General features: G+C 41.6%; 1 protein-coding gene across 1 annotated transcript in view; it reads left to right on the top strand.

Moving 5' to 3' along the window:
• Positions 1-17,654, top strand: part of CNTNAP2 (contactin associated protein 2) — a 2,167,939-nt gene that overhangs the window by 1,646,725 nt on the left and 503,560 nt on the right. The window contains exon 14 of the mRNA XM_031664956.1: positions 594-750. Coding sequence (XP_031520816.1) covers positions 594-750 — 157 coding nt within the window. The remainder of the gene's footprint in view (positions 1-593; positions 751-17,654) is intronic.

Here is a 17,654-nt window from a genome sequence, read left to right as displayed (position 1 = left end):
TTCTTTTCCTCTGGGTAGATATCCAGTAGTGGGATTGCTGGATCAAATGGTAGTTCTACTTTTAGTTCTTTAAGGAATCTCCACACTGTTTTCCATAGTGGTTGTACTAGTTTACATTCCCACCAGCAGGGTGGAAGTGTTCCCATTTCACCACATCCACACCAACATATATTATTTTTTGATTTTTTGATTATGGCTTTTCCTGCGGGAAAAAAGTAGTATTGCGTTGTGGTTTTGATGTGCATTTCCCTGATCATTAGGGATACTGAGCATTTTTTCATATGTTTGTTGGCCTTTTGTAGATCTGATTTTGAGGATTTTCTATTCATAGCCTTAGCCCACTTTTTGATGGGATTGTTTTTTTCTTGAATTCGTTTGAGTTTGTTGTAGATTCTGGATATTAATCCTTTGTCAGATGGATGCATTGTGAAGATTTTCTCCCACTCTGTGGGTTGTCTGAAATAAATTGACTTTTAAGATGGTTGAGTGAGGCTCAGACTATCAGAGTATTCCTGGGGAAGTGGGTGTAAGTGTGGCAGTATGATGACTGAACCCAGGTCTGTTTCTAAATGTGCCTTTCCCTTTTCTTGTAGATGGAAGCCCTTACACTTGGTGGGTTGGCAAAGCCAACGAGAAGCACTACTACTGGGGAGGTTCTGGGCCTGGAATCCAGAAATGTGCCTGCGGCATTGAACGCAACTGCACAGATCCCAAGTACTACTGTAACTGCGACGCGGACTACAAGCAGTGGTGAGTGCCTGCGGCCAGCACAGCCAGGCTCACCCTCCCAGTGTGCCTTTGTGTCCAACTAATGTGATAGAAGAAAGTTTGAAAAGTGCTATAATAATACGATAATAGGTTAGAAAGGTCTGGAACTAACCCAATTGACAAATGTCAGGAACATACTGAAAAATATAAAAGCAGAAAGAGGTCAGTGCGACAAGGGTATGCATTTAGAAACAGACTGACACATAATTGATGTGTTCATATTTTATTCAGAGAGGAAAATAATGAGCCATGTTGTAGACAGTGATCTGCATTATAAAATGTGCTGTGTAACAATAGAGGGATGGCCGTGGGCGGGAAGCCAGTGTGCACGCCTGTGAGAGTGCACACGGTCAACAGCCTCCTGCAGGGAGCACAGCCACCTCCTGCAATGTTTGCGTTGGGGATCTGGATCGGAAAACCAGAAGAGAGAGAGAGAAAGGAAAAAAGAAACAGAAAAAATAATTCTGTGCTCTTGTCTTCTGTAAGTGCTTGCCTGTCTACTTTTCTTTCATACGTGGAATTGTTTATAACTCTGACACAAATCAGTTCAAGAAAGATCTATTTTGGGTCTCTTCCATCCCTTTGCTGGCTTTTGTTCTGCCCTGCAGTGAATGGCTGGGTCTGTGTCAGTAACAGATAAAGGGTAAGATCAGCTGCCGTTCTTCATGAAACAGAGAGGCCCCAGAAGTTTAGGTGGAAGATTATAAACCTAAGTGTGATTCTTTGCAGAAACACGTATCCAGTGCCGGCTTTCTTCATTTTTAGAAGTGTTGAGAGGCTCCATTTCTGCTTCTGGGCAGCTGTGCACATAACCAATCATGGTCATGAATTTCCCCATATGCCCAACCATGGTTGTCTTCAGTTCACTTATGTAGCATGCTATTTACAAGGACAGTTTACAAGACAAATTCATTCCACCAGTTAACCAAAAACGAATCCTGAGAACATAACATTATATGAATTTCAGGTAGGATGTCTGCTTACTTTCTGAAAGTTATATTTCTTCTAGTAAATAAACTACAAAGGCTATTTAAATGGCTTAGAATGTGTGTGCATATGTATGTAAAATACTTATAAATATCTATCATTAATCTTTAATTATGGATGATTGTAAAGAAGAGGTCATGATAATTTTTAATTTTTTTTCTTTGAAAGATATATCTACACACAGACACACACACACTGTATACACAGATTGGAAGTTGGGAATGGAGTTAAAAGGGCATGGGCTTTGAAGTTAACCTTTCATTCATTCATTCATTCAGTAAGTCATCCAATCAGTCATTCATTCAACAAATATTGATCAAACACTTATGAGTCAGCAACTCTTCCAGGCACTGGGGATAAAACAGCAAATGCAAAGAACAAGAATCTCTGTCCTGACTCACATTCTTGTTCTTGTTGCCTTGTATTACTAGTTGTGTGTTCTTAAGTCAGGCAGACCCCCTCCCATCCATTTATCTATCCAACATTAATTCCCTGCCTCTTCAGGAAGCTGACATTGGGTGGAGCCTCCCCAACTAGGAGAAGTGGGAACAGAGTCCCAGCTAGTTCATTGTCCAGGCAGCCCAGAGTGCCCTGCCACCATCACCTTGTTCTACCACAGAGGAGAGCAGAGGGATTCAGTATGAGGAAGATCTAGTACCTGCACCTAAGTGAACTTCATTTTTATCAGACATCATGCTAAGTTCTAGGGGTACAGTGATGAATAGAACATGCTCTTTGTCCTCAGGAGCTCCAAAACTAGTTGAAGGAAACACACACGTGCACACACAAATAGAAAACATAATGCAGTCAGTGCTCTGAGGAAGGTATGTGCAAGATACAACAAAAACTAATGGAAGTGGCTGGGCACGGTGGCTCACGCCTGTAATCCCAGCACCTTGGGAGGCCGAGGCAGGCGGATCACTTGAGGTCAGGAGTTCGAGACCAGCCTGCCCAATATAGTGAAACCCCATCTCTACTAAACATACAAAAAATTAGCTGGGCGTGGTGGTGGGCGCCTGTAATCCCAGATACTCAGGAGGCTGAGGCAGGAGAATCACTTGAACCCAGGAGGCGGAGCTTGCAGTGAGCCAAGATCCGAGATCATGGCCCTGCACTCCAGCCTGGGTGACAAGACTGAAACTCCATCTTAAAAAAAAAAAAAAAAAAAAAAACTAATGGAAGAAATTTTCAGTCTAACTGAAGGAGTGAAGGAAGGAATCCATAAAGTCCTGAAGGAAGAGGCATAAACTTGAAAGACAAGGAAGAGCCAGGGCCCTGGGACACTCGTCCTTGCATGGTGGTCTTGGAGAAGAAGCATGACTGAGCTGGGCCAGGCTGGGGAGCTATCTGTGCAGTTGACAGTTTTGAAAACATTAAGTTTAAGGCACCAGCATGACATCTGTGTCTAAACCCTGAGGGCTATCATTAGTAGAATTACAGGTTGAAAACATAGATTTTTTTTTTTTTTTCTAGATCGAGTCTCACTCTATCACCCAGACTGGAGTGCAGTGGCACAATCTCAGCTCACTGCAACCTCTGCCTCCCCAGTTCAAGCAATTCTCATGCCTCTACTGGCATCTGCCACCACGCCCAGCTAATTTTTGTATTTTTAGTAGAGAAGGGATTTCACCATGTTGACCAGACTGGTCTTGAACTCCTGACCTCAAGTGATCCACCCTCAGCCTCCCAAAGTGCTAGGATTACAGCTGTGAGCCACCATGCCTGGCCAAGATAGATTTTTTTTTTTTTTTTTTTTGAGACGAACTCTTGCTCTGTTGCCCAGGCTGGAGTGCAGTGGCGCGCAATCTCAGTGATTCTCCTGCTTCAGCCTCCCAAGTAGCTGGGACTACAGGTGCCCACCACCATGCCCAGCTAATTTTTGTATTTTTAGTAGAGTTGGGGTTTCACCATGTTGTCCAGGCTGGTCTTGAACTCCTGACGTCAAGTGATCCACCTGCCTCGGCCTCCCAAAGTGCTGGGATTATAGGCATGAGCCACCGCACCCAGCCCCAAGATAGATTTTTAAAGATATATATTAGCCTCTGAAGCCATTTCAAAGAACATGTCTGAATTCATTTCACAGATTAGAAGACATCCCATTCCATCCTTACTCGCTGACCTCGTCCTCTGGCAAGCTTCGACTGAGTTCTAACATTTCACAGTTACTCAGGCACTTGGTCCCTGCTGATGTCTTGCTGTCTTCTGACTTAGTAGCAGCTAAGACATCCCACTCCTTTGCTTCTGTAAAGTTTGTCTAATCTTTCATAATAAAGGCACTATAGCTTGAGCAAACTGAAAAGTATAATGAATATTTTTTATAATAAATAGCTCTTAAAATGGTCTTCCCTTTCTAGCACAAGAAAGAATGCTCTTGGAGGAATCTTCCTGGTCTTTGAATTCACCAGCACCTAGCAAAGGCCCTCCCTCCTATGTGGATGCTTTAGATATTTGGGAATGGATGGGGTTGCTTCTAGAGACACTTTCTAAAGCTCTCAGAAGCAGTGAAGAGAGAGTTGAGCTTGAAGCAGGAAGACCTTACATCCAGGCCCAGATCTGTCACTTTTTGCGGAGGCTTTTAACCTCTCTGAAACTTAATTTATTATCTGTATAATAAAAATAAATCTTGGCAAATTTTTGTGATCATTAAGAATATAGGATATAAAAGCCTTCTATAAATTTTACTATACGGGATAGTTATTTGCAATTCTATTGCATTCTTTTTTTAATTTATTTGATTAATTAATTTATTTATTTTGACACACAGTCGCTCTGTCAACCAGGCTGGGATACAGTAGTGTGATCTCCTCTCACTGCAACCTCTGCCCCCTAGTCTCATGCCTCAGCCTTCCGAGTAGCTGGGATTACAGGCACGCACTACCATGCCTAGCTAATTTTTTTTGTTGTTGTTGTATTTTTAGTAGAGATGGGGTTTCACCATGTTGGCCAGGCTGGCCTTGAACTCCTGACCTCAAGTGATGTACCCACTTGATATTTGCAATTCTATTGCATTCTTTTTTTTTTTTTTTGCATTTCTATTTGCAATTCTATTGCATTCTTTTTTTAATTTAATTTATTTATTTATTTTGACACACAGTCCCTCTGTCAACCAGGCTGGGATACAGTAGTGTGATCTGCTCTCACTGCAACCTCTGCCCCCTAGTCTCATGCCTCAGCCTCCCGAGTAGCTAGGATTACAGGCACTCACTACCATGCCTAGCTAATTTGTGTGTGTGTGTGTGTGTGTGTGTGTGTGTGTGTGTGTGTGTTTAGTAGAGATGGGGTTTCACCATGTTGGCCAGGCTGGCCTTGAACTCCTGACCTCAAGTGATGTACCCACTTCGGCCTCCCAAAGTGTTGAGATTACAGGCATGAGCCACCACAACTGGCCCTTATTGTAATTCTTAATGATTCCAATTGACTCTTAAATGAAAATAAATGAAAAGAGTGTGGAAAGCAGGCCCCTTCCTGCTCTTGACCTGCTGTGTCGTAGGTCTCAAGTCTAATTCCACAACGCCACATGCAGATGTTATGAAACAGGCTTTATTAGAGAAAGTTATAAATCAGGGATCATCAGAAGAAGAGCAGGTACAGGTTTCCAATCCCATCATCCCTCAGGGAGACGTGCTAGAGCCAGGCTATTCCGCTGAATGCCCCAAGGGCATTCGTTACCAGGAAGCCCCTGCTTCTCTCACTTCTCACAAAGCCAAAATAATAGCAACTTTGTCAGTGGGGGAAAATCAGATGCATGGGGCACCAGGCAGTCTGAGCGTAGGTGCCTGCTGTTTACAAGTGTTGTCTGGGAGTCAGAGCCCCTCCAGGAACAGGGAGGAAGCCAGAGCCCCCTCTTGAAGCTGACTTTGGGTGTAACCTCTCTAACTAGGAGAAGTGAGGAACACTGTCCAGGCAACCTGGAGTGAAGTGTCATGATCATTGCTGTTCAGTTTTTTTGTTTGTTTCTTTCTCCAAACACAGAGAAGAGCTGGGAGATTAAGGGAAATAAAAATTTAGCACATACATCCAAATGAAACTCACGTATGTTAAACCACATTTGTTATAATGTCAGGGTAAAAATAAAGGTTCTATTAAATCTCATGCTTTTAGATGCTCTGTCCAGATAAGAAAGCTATTTTCAATAATCTTAATCACAAAGCATCATCGGATTAAGATGAACTAAGACCAAAATGAGTACAAAGTACCGGTGCCATTTCCTCTCCGTGTGATCTAAGTCAGGACATTTCACATCTTTGTTTTCTTATCAGCAACATCGAGACAGATAGTATAGTACTTCCTAAGTCATACGAGGATTTTGGTAAATTGCGGTCATAAATGGATGTTTAAAATTACAGTAGGATATATTATTTTTATTATTATTTGAATGGTGAATGGAACCTTAGCTAAAAATTACTTTTAAATGTCTTAAATTACAGACGCATAAATTGGGGCCCTGAAAAATGTAAATTACTTTCTAAAAGTTACATTAGAAATGAGGAGTATAGAGAAGACCAACGACACACATCTCCAAACACCCAGGCCACTGTTCTTTCACGATATGATCAAGGAAGATTTTTTTAAGATTGTTTTTATCTATCTTTTCAATGATTTCAGAATGTAATTTTTAACTAGCTTATATGTAAGCTTTTTAAAGCTTAAACCGCAGACCACATTATATGTTTTTTGCTAAGAACTCTAAAACTTAGATTGAATACTTATTCTTATTTACTGGTGTAAAATGCATAAAAATGGAGCCAGGATAAATGAGATTGTAGCTCAGAGCGTGATTGGGTCTCACAAGGAAGCTGCAATGGCCTGTGAGTGCGATCACCATCTCGATAATTGCCTGATTATCTATGCTGTGAGAAGTTTTGCGCAGTTATTTCTGAGATTGAATGTAATTTAACATTTATGATTTACTATTCACAGCAATAGTAAATATTCCCACCTACAGTGCCAGAATTCTAATTACACGAGTCTTGGTCTCAGCTAAGTGGCCACTGCTGGGTAATTCCTGGTCTCTTGCAGCCTGACTCAATGAGCTAAATCATCGTATCTGAAATTAGCAATTCCAAAATGGCAATTCCAATATCAGGGAAAGAATTACCATTCATTGCGTGAGTACCCGTCTCTCATCGTAGAATTTCTGGATAGTTATGTCCTGGCCAAGATGAGCACATACATGGTGGAAAATAAGTGAACTGAAAAGCCATTAGCACAGTCTTTGTGTTACAATTAGTCAGCAGTTGCCACCTCAACATTAGAAAGGCCAGTCAAATACTAGCCATTGGGATCTCTTTCACTGACCCTAAATGGAATTGGCTTGTCTAACAGCCTTTTTCTTCCTGGGCCAAAAATAATCCATGACCAACTTTTGTAACAGCAGAGGGGAGTTAACTAAAAAAAAAATCTCTTGAGTATTTCAAAGCCAGAAACATATTTATTTGATTGGGTCAACTTACTATGCAACACCTAATTTTGAGTATTTTTAAAGATAATCATTATAATTTTTTCCTTGTTCATAAGAAATTTGATTGAATCTTAGTGACTTTTTTCATGAAGTTTTAGACTGCTCTTTACTCAAAGTGCAATATTTATATGTTTATTCTCATTCGTCATGTTGTTTAAATAATAGTAGTTACATGTCAGCCACTGTTCATGTTTGTTTCACGTACTATGTCATTTAAACATCTCATTGACTCTATGACAGAGGTACTACATATTTTGTTTTTATTTTAGAAATGAGGTAATTAAGCCCCAGAGAGATTAATTTCTCCCCCAAGGTCATATAATAAAAAAGCAGTAGGGCAGAGATTCAAACTCAGGGCAAGCAGCTTTAGACTCATCCTTAGGAATTACACACCAAGACTGTATTAGCCTGTTCTCATGCTGCTAGTGAAGACACACCCGAGACTGGGTAATTTATAAAGGAAAGAGGCTTATTGGACTCACAGTTCCACATGGCTGAGGAGGCCTCACAATCATGGCAGAAGGCAGAGGGAAAAGTAAAGCCACGTCTTACATGGCTGTGGGCAAGAGAGCTTGTGCAGGGGAACTCCCATTTATAAAACCATCAGATCTCGTGAGACTTAGTCCCTACCAGGAGAACAGTATGGGGGAAACCACCCCCCTGATTCAATTATCTCCACCTGGTCCCGCCCTTGACATGTGGGGATTGTTACACCTTTAGGTGAGATTTGGGTGGGGACACAGCCAAACCATATCAAAGATATAAGCTCTGTATAAATTTTTAGCATATGTACTATATACAGCACAATTTCATTTTTTTTCCAATTTTTTATTTACACATAAAATGAACTATCTTAACCATTTTTAATTTTACAATTCAATAGTATTAAATGCATTCATTTTGTTGGGCAGTCATCACCATCATCCATCTCCAGAGCCATTTTTATCTAGCAAAACTGAAACGCTATACTCATTGAACAGTAATTCCCCATTCCCCTCTCCTCCTAGCCCCTAGCCAGTTAACCTTAAATAATGAGTTCAGAAAATGTGATTAAATATAGAGTTTATTCCAGCTCAAAGCCTGAGGAGAGCCACCAGGGAAACATCAACTCCAAGTGAATGGGTCAGCTTTCCAAAGTGGGGAAGTTAACGTTTCACTTACGTAGGCAGAGATAGAGAAGGTTAACAGGTTACAACATTTTCCATATAAGGCCAGCACAGATGTTACAGTCATTTGGTTGGTTACAGTTTGCTATGTTCCAAGGAAGATTGCTTTAACATTCCATAAGGAGGGGTAATGGTCTCGAGGGGTCTTATTTCTGGAACCATTTGGTCTTTTCTAATCATTTACAGGACAGAAATGAGGAAGAGATTTAATCTATAATCAGAAAAGCAGAAGTTGCAGCTGCATGTTGCATGACTCAGGCCACATAACCACATTTCTCTCAAGGCTTAAAATAATTTAAAGTTCCAACCATTTTAAGTTTGAATTATTTAATTTCACACCACTCTCATTCTATTTTCTGTCTCTATGATTTTGACTGCTCTAAGAACCTCACGTGAGTGAATCATACACTATTTGTCTTTTTGCGGTTGGCTTATTTCAACCTTAGTATAATGTCCTTAAGGTTCACCTATTTTGTAGCATGTATCAGAATTTTCCCTCTTTTTAAGAGGAAATAATATTCCATTGTACGGGTAGAATACATTTTGCTTCTTCATTTATTTGCCAAGGGACACTTGGCTTATTTCCACATTTTAGAGACTATGAATAATGCTGCTATGAGCACGATGGTACGATTTCTTTTTAAATTCTACTTTTACTCACCTCTACAGTACTCCTGATTTGGTTTCTAAAAATCTCTTATTTTAATTTTATATTAAAAGTATTCATTATCACAAATACATTCAAATTCTTGTCTAAACGTGACCTGATTTCAAATCCTAGTCCTATTCCTTACCAGTTCAGTGACCTTCAACAAGTTATAAAAGCTGTCACTGACTGTTTCCTTAACCACAGCATTTAAATGGCCCTTGCAACTACCTCACATGGTAGAAGGGAAGTTTAAATGAGAGGATACTCATAAGGGAGAAGGCACATCCATATTTCACTAGTAAATGCTCAAGAAATATTGATTCCAATTACACCCAAGCACACGCAGATAAGGGTTAGCTCATGGGTTCCTGAGGAGCAGCCCCTTAGGTATTCAAGAACAACTCATCGGGCCCCTCCGTTCTGACCTTCTTGTCTGCATGCCTTGCTGCCACCCTGCTGCTGACACCGCCCTCCTGAGATCCTTATTCTGCCAGCTGCAGCTATCTCAGCCTATGACAGTCACTGATGCCCTTATGGAGAGGAGAGGGCCCCCCAGTCCACCTCAGTGCAGTGGAAACCAAGCTGTGACTTTCAGCAAGACTTGACAAGGATTGGAGCTAACAGAGAGAAACCTGCAACTCCTTCCTGAAATAGCCACTCTTCAAATCCAGGCAGGAACCCAGCCCCTGAGACCCTGCCAAGCTCCCAGTGAAGCCTCCCGTGGGTCTCAACCCTGCTCTCGTTAATGAGGCTCCTCAGGCATGACTGGGCATTTGGATCCAAGCCAAATCTCCTCCAGGCCCCAGAGGAAGAAGAAGTTCTTCTTCATCCCAAGCACTACCTCAGTTCCTGCAGGAGGAACATTGGCTTCTCAGGCTGATTGATAGCACAATCATTAAATCCCTTAAGGATAAAATTGTCAGCTTAAGCCACAAAGGTCTGTGTCCATCCCCTTGCCTGAATGGGAACATCGCTGTGGTCTGTTCTGGGACCCGGGTTTGTTGAGTGCATTTCTCCAAGCTAAGGTTCCAGTCTTCAGGGACACTTCCTGTAGGACAACAGTCTCATGCAATGTGTGCAGTAACAATATCAGTCCAGTTTTATTTCATGATGTCTCGTCAGAAGAGAGGAGAAGGTAAAGTCATCAAGCTCCTCTTTCTATGATTTCATGGGAGAAGAATCCAAGACAAAAATGTAACACATGTCCAAAGGATAAAAAGGAGCTTCTAGGGAGAAGCCAGTTTAAATCCAGATTTACTGGGGGAGGAAGGAACATCTCTGATATTGCTGGCACAAGGTCCTGCTAAATTTATAATATTCAACGGAAAAATCACTTCACAAGGAATATTCCATTTTAATTCCTGCCCCCAAATTCAGGAACCATATGGAAGTACTTGCCAGACATGTCCACAGATGAAAAGCCACAAAAGTGACCTCTCAGGAAAGAGAGATTCTACTCTCAGTGACAACACTAGAAATCACTTTATAACCACTACTTCCATTCCACCTGCTCCCCCTTAGACAAACAAACACAGTTTTTACAGCTTCAGATTTTTAGGGCCCAACGACAGGGAGTTCAATGAAGGAAAGATAAAGAAACACGGACAATGGATATTTCACAAGAATTTCTGTTTCATAGGTTTAAAAAAGGTTTCTAACATCAGTCTGGAAAACAGAAACCTTAGTATGAGAGACAGGTCACTCCAGGATGGCAGCTAGGAGTCTGGCTATAGAGTCAGACAATCTACGTTTATGTTTCTCCCCTAACACTCAGCCAGTTAGTAAGACTTGCCTGTGCCTCAGTTTTCTCTTATCTACAGTGGAGATGAAAAGAGCGTGTCTCCAGATATGATGTGAGAATCAGAAGACCCAAGCCAGCTGAGCATCATTCTCTGTCCTGTCAGTGGCAAGGGGGCTGGAAGTATGCCCTTTAGCACAGTCTTGGTAGGAATGTAATACTGAGGTCACTTTTTTGAGGGCTATTTGGGAATTGCCATCAAAACTTGAACACTACATTCTTTGACTGAATTCTTCACCATAAGGCACGTACCATCTTAAAAAAAGACAAACAAGTATGTTCTAAAGTTGCGTATTCCATTTTTTGTAGCAGTCAAAACAAAACAAAATAACGTGTAGACAGCAGAAATGTCCATTAATAGAGTTTTGGAAAATGATATCAGACTGGCCAAGGAATGAAGTAGATACATAAACACTTGCACAGAAAGATGGCCAAGATGGAAGTGAAAAAAGCAAGTTGACAAATAGCAGGTATTATATGAGTCTGGTGTTTCTTTAAAAAAATATGTATATATATTTAGGCTGCGCGCAGTAGCTCACGCCTGTAATCCCAGCACTTTGGGAGGCCAAGGCGGGCAGATCACCTGAGGTCAGGAGTTTGAGACTAGCCTGGCCAACATGGTGAAACCCTGTCTCTACTAAAACTACAAAATTAGTCGGGCATAGTGGCACATGCCTGTAATCCCAGCTACTCGGGAGGCTGAGGCAGGAGAATCGTTTGAACCTGGTAGTCCAGCTACTCGGGAGGCTGAGGAAGGAGAATCACTTGAACCCAGGAGGTGGAGGTTGTAGTGAGCCGAGATTGCACCATTGCATTCTGGCCTGGGCAACAAGAGCAAAATTCTATCTGAAATTCTATTTTTTTTTTTGAGACAGGGCCTCACTGTGTTGCCCCAGCTGAAATACAGTGGCATGATCTTGGCTCACTGCAGCCTTGACCTCCCCAGGCTCAGGTGAGCCTCCCACTTCAGCCTCCCAAGTAGCTGGTACTACAGGCACACACCACCACACCTGGCTAATTTTTTGCATTTATTGTACAGATGGGGGTCTTGCCATTTTGCCCAGGCTCGTCTCAAACACCTGGGTTCAAGCAATCCACCGCCTTGGCCTCCCGAAATGCTGGGATTACAGTTGTGAACCACCGTGCCCAGCCTGGCATTTCTCTATTGTGTGTAAATCCATAACCTTTATATATGCATATATAATTTCTAGAAAATCTACAAAAGAAACTAACAATTATTATTAACACAATAGATTAAGGATGTGGGACTTTATGGAGGACCTGGCTTGTCCCATTGTATATCTTATAAGCTTTTTGAATTTTTTGACATGAACACATTTAACCTCATCAATTTGAGTATTTAAAAATAGTTTAAAAATTAAAATAAAAAATAAGAATCCTAGCCAGCATCCCAGTACATAACAAAACAGTACTAAATTCTTATTTTAAGAAAAATCAGAACAAAGACTAATTTTCATCATCAACAATGAAACCAAAAAAAAAAAAGGCATCTTCCTGGCTCTGCTGGGCCCAATATTGGAAAGAATTTCTCTGCAAGCCTGGAGAATTCCTCTGCTCATTGGGCGCCAGGAAACTGAGAACATTCATACCATTAGCCTTATAACCACATGCAAAACAAAATAGTTTTTTCATTGATCTGAATTACATGGAACTCATGTTTGTGCTTTTAAATCTTTTGGAATCCTTCTGGGAAGCAATCACTTGACATCCCAATACTCAGTGGTCTTATTCGTGCATATTAGAGGAATATGATATTATGAGGAGTACCGGTATCAGTTATGAGTAATACTCTTCTGGTTGCTAAACTGACCAGAAAGACTGTTGATATTCAAATAAATGTGTGTGTATGTGCATGCCTGTGTGTGTGTGTGTATAAAATATTAAAATGGACAGCTATCAATTTATTTCCTTTCTAGATACATAAATGGAGATGCCCTCCTGAACTCATGAAGGCCATTTTCATTAAGTTAAGCTTTGTTCATTTTCATTGAGTGAAGCTTTGTTTAAAAAAAAAGATAGTGCTTTACCAGTGATCTGGGGGGGAAAAAAAGACAAAAAAAAAAGGAAACTCTTAATGTTAATCCTATTTAGCCCCAAAGCATATGTTTCAGTATTAGAGCACAGCCAGGGTAGTTTTCAAAAGGGTTACACCACCCCATGTATGGTATTCCTTATACTTACTCTGCTGCGGTTTACTTGGCAGATTAGAGCTACACTGAAGTTGCATCTTAACAGGAGATTCCTAGAGTGTCTAACAGCTCAACTCTTTTAGAAGCGTAACTACTTTTTAATATGTGGGTCAGGGTTAAAAGCCTCAGGCAAAGGCTTCTGCTCTCTTTCATTAGGAATTTACTGTGGGGATGAACTAAAAAACTTCAGGAGACTCATCCAGGCAGGTCCCGGATAGCTCAGATTGCAAAGTTACCTGGAAAGCTACCGTGTTTCTGCAGCCCTGTGAGTGAAACACCTATTATTGGCAATGGGGATAGGGAAATGTCCTGTCTCTCTCAGTTCCCCAAAGAAGCATAAAAATGATGTATTATATACTGTCTCGGGGACATTTTGGTGCCAACCCACTTGGCACAGCATAGAATCTTCCTGTCACCTCATGGATTGTACCATGACAGAAAGGTAATTGGGCGCCAGAGAAGATGTCAGCAGAGTGTCAATATGCCTTGACCACTGCCCCCAAATAATATTGGTGACAGCAAAGAGAGAGATTAATCAGGTGTGATCCTGTCAAATGTTCAGAGTGTGCTGTGGGTTCTAGAAATAAATATAGCCTACCAACAAAATGTTAAATGGACTTAAACAAAATAGATTCTTTAGTCATTTTGAGAAAAGCAGAACTAAGGTTCAAAAGAACTTTTTTTTCCTGAAGAAAAATACAGTGTATTTCCCATTAGCATTTCTTTCCACATGCTTGAAAAAGAGGGAGAGCTGTTATGTTTTCTGGAAAAAAAAAAAAAAAAATTGCATTCTGCCCAAAAATCGATCATGAAAAACAAGATCAAATTAAAAGGGAGGTCATGGAATCGAAAGGAAAGTGCAGATGCAGCAGTTGTGAAGCACGCTATAATTGTGGACCTATTTGTTTATTTATTCTGTGTCCCACCGAAAGTTCAACTTCCTGACACCTGGAGCTCACCCTCACACCCTCCCTACCAGGCCAGCCACCTCCTCCCATTACCCCCTCTTGATATGAATGAGGCTCGCCCACTTGCAGTTTCCCACGTGTAAAACCCCATTGCCTTATGAACCATCAGTTGATCACCATTTTCCGTACATGGATTCTGTCACCCCTGGGCCTTTCACAGACACCTGACCATCTGTGACCACTGCCTTTCTCCTAGTTCTAAATCTAAGCCATGATACTGACACAATCTTCCAAAATAACTTCCAGCCTTAAAACTCTCTTCTATCCTACAACTCTGTCTATAACTGTGGCCATCACTGGCTTCACATTAGAATCACCTGGAAGACTTAAACTATTACTATCATTAGGCCCTGCTTCAGACTAATTAAATCAAAATCTCTGGAGATTATTGTTGGCCATCTTTGATTTTGCAATTTCCTGAGGTTTCTAACGTGTAGCCAAGGTTCAAAACCATTGATATAGGGCTAGGTTAAGCTGCACGTAGCAGAAAAATAAATAAACAAGAGTGCTTAAACAAGATGAAAGTTAGTTCCCATGTATGTAAAGGTAGCCAAGGATCCTTCCAGCTCTCTGTTCTGGTGTTACTCAGATTTGACATCCTCCTCAGGATCCAACACAGGTTCTAGAGCTCCAGCCATTATGTTTCCATTCCAGGCAGAAGGTAGAAAAGGGAGGAAAGAGAGCATGTTTTTTCCTTCCAAGAATGACTTTACATACCACTTCCATGTACATATCATTGGCTGGAACCTTCGTTAAACAACCACAACTAGCAGCAATGATGGCTGGGTTCTGTAGCCTTTAAGAATATGCCTTCCTACAAATGAGCATTCTGTGACCAAGGAAGAAGAGGAAAATGAGCATTAAGGGGCAACGAAGAGCCTCTGTCGGAAGTGTTCATTCTTCCAAGGGACCCTGCTAGTATACTGTTCACACCTACAGTAGGTCCCTGTGATCTCCAGAATAAAGTCCAGACTCCTGTAGTGACTAGGCAGTTCCAGAGTCCCTCCTCACCTTGCATTCTCTACTTTACCTCACTCACACTGGGGCCGTTGTAAGGATATTTGTATTTTCTCATTGCTGGTCCTTTACCTACGCCTAAAATAACTCTTCACATATCTGCGTTTTCAACATCATCTGCTTCTGCAGAACCAGCGCCAATGCTGCTTCCCGAGGAGACCCCCTGCCTTCGCCCACACCGCTAATGTCTAGCAAAAGTCCATGCCTTCAAGTCTTGTTTCCTGAGGGTCTCAGCGCAAATTACATTTATTTTAAAGTTATTTTCTGTCTTATCTGCAATTAGATGCCTGAGTATCTGAGTTTTCTCTCAAATTACAAGCTTCAGGAGGTCAAGCACCATACCTCATGTGTATTATAAGTCATTCATGCCTGTCACTTAGCAGCTACTCAACATCTGTGTGCAATGTAAGCCAAATTTGTAGCACTTTAGAGAATCCGGGTTTTTTTGTATGTATTTATAAACTTTCTTTTCACGTTGAGTCATAAACCCACATAGACATACACTCATCTCTGCTTTAGCCTTTGTAGATGGTTTGAGTTCACACAGCACAAATTGGAAAGTTACTTTATACTCAATAGTGAGGTAAATCATCCAAGTCAGTTTTTAAAAAGACAATAGGTGTGTACTAATATGTATGTCCGTACTCACATAGACATTGACACATGTATACATGTATATTACATGTACCTCCTGCCTTACTAAATGTGATATATAATGACTTTATTAATTTTTTTGGAAGCATGCTAGCTGTCTTAGGCTATTTTAATGCCCAGTATTAAGGTGAAATAAATTACTATCTTTTCTCATCAGGACTAGAGGAGAGAAAAAATAAACAGAAAAACTATCCTTATGCAGGAGGAAAACTTCTAAAGACAGAAATACAGGATGTTTGGAAATGACCATCTGTGAGGATATTTACCCACTTGTCCCTGTCAGCCCTGGGAAGCGTGTGTCTTTACCTTAGGTTACTGTATTCAGCGGAACAATGGCCCCTAAGATGTTAACATTCTCATTCCCAGAACCTGTGAATGTCCTACTTCACATGGCAGAAGGGACTTTGCAGATGTAGTTCAGGGTACAGACTTTGAGATGGGGAGATCATCCTGGACTATCAGTGGGTGCCCAATCTAAGCACACGACTTCTTAAAAGTGGGAAAAGACCCTTTCCCGGCTGTGATCAGAAAGAAATGTGATGACAGAAGAAGGCTCAGAGAGATGCTGTATTGCTAGCTTTGAAGGTGGAGGAAGAAATCCATGAACTAAGACAGAAAGGTATCCTATAGAGGCTGAAAGAGACAAGGAAATTGACTCTCAGAGAGGATCCAGAAAGGAACACAGGCCAGTCTGGAACTCCTGGCCTCAAGTGATTCACCCACCTCAGCCTCCTAAAGTGCTGGGATTATAGGCATGAGCCACCATGCCCGGCCATATATGTGTTGTTTTAAGCTACTTCATTGGTGGTAATTTGCTAGGCAGCAATAAAAATAAAGTGTCCTTCCTACTGTGGTGATATCATCAAAAAGACCCCTTAAAGTTTTATTTTTTCCTCTCACATTGGTATAGAGTGAAAGTTCACTAGTAGAATAGCTTTGCAGAGACCTTAAAAAGTGTGTCTTGGCCGGGCGCAGTGGCTCATGCCTGTAATCCCAGCACTTTGGGAGGCCGAGGTGGGCAGATCACGAGGTCAGGGGTTCGAGACCAGCCCGAACAACATGGTAAAACCCGTCTGTAGTAAAAATACAAAAATTAGCTGGGAATGGTGGCACATGCCTGTAATCCCAGCCACTCAGGAGACTGAGGCAGGAGAATCGCTTGAACCTGGGAGGTGGAGGTTGCAATGAGCCGAGATGGTGCCACTGCACTCCAGCCTGGGTGACAGAGGGAGACTCCGTCTCAAAAAAATAAATAAAAGTATATCTCTGAAAGCGATTTTGTGGCCAACACCCTGTTTCCCTGTCTGTCCGTCACTTGCTGATGCTAAGAGCTTCCAGCCTGTCAGGAGGATGTGCAGGGCCTTCCTTCATCGATAACCAGCTCTGCCAGTGAGGACTGCTTGTCTGTGCCTTCCTGTGATCAGGTCTCCTTCAAGTAGATGATTATATAGTAGCTGGCAGGAATTTTTTAAAACTCAGGAGCATTCATTTATACATCCAATCATTCAGCTCGTGTCTGAGTCCCTGCTATATATCAGGCACAGTCAGACTATCTGGTGGTCCTTGGAAACACAGAGTGGGTGGGTAGTTTTAAGTCATATGCCTCCTACTGAAAGACAGATTTAAGAACATGTCTTCATGGTCCGTACAACATTACAATTTCACATATATGGTCCTGCTCCTGTCTTTTTTTTTTTTTTTTTTTTTTTTGAAATACAGTCTCACTCTGTCTCCCAGGCTGGAATGCAGTGGTGTGATCTCAGCTCACTGCAACCTCCGCCTCCCAGGTTCAAGTGATTCTCTTGCCTCAGCCTCCCAAGTAGCTGGGACTACAGGCGCGTGCCCCACGCCTGGCTAATTTTTTTGTATTTTTAGTAGAGATGGGGTTTCACCGTGTTAGCCAAGATGGTCTTGATCTGCTGACCTTGTGATCTGCCTGCCTCGGCGTACCAAAGTGCTAAGATTACAGGCGTGAG

This window comes from Papio anubis, chromosome 4 (genome assembly GCF_008728515.1).
Source record: "Papio anubis isolate 15944 chromosome 4, Panubis1.0, whole genome shotgun sequence".
Taxonomy (NCBI): domain Eukaryota; kingdom Metazoa; phylum Chordata; class Mammalia; order Primates; family Cercopithecidae; genus Papio; species Papio anubis.
The sequence above is the reverse complement of the archived record's forward strand: the minus strand, read 5'-3'. Positions and strand labels throughout refer to the sequence as shown.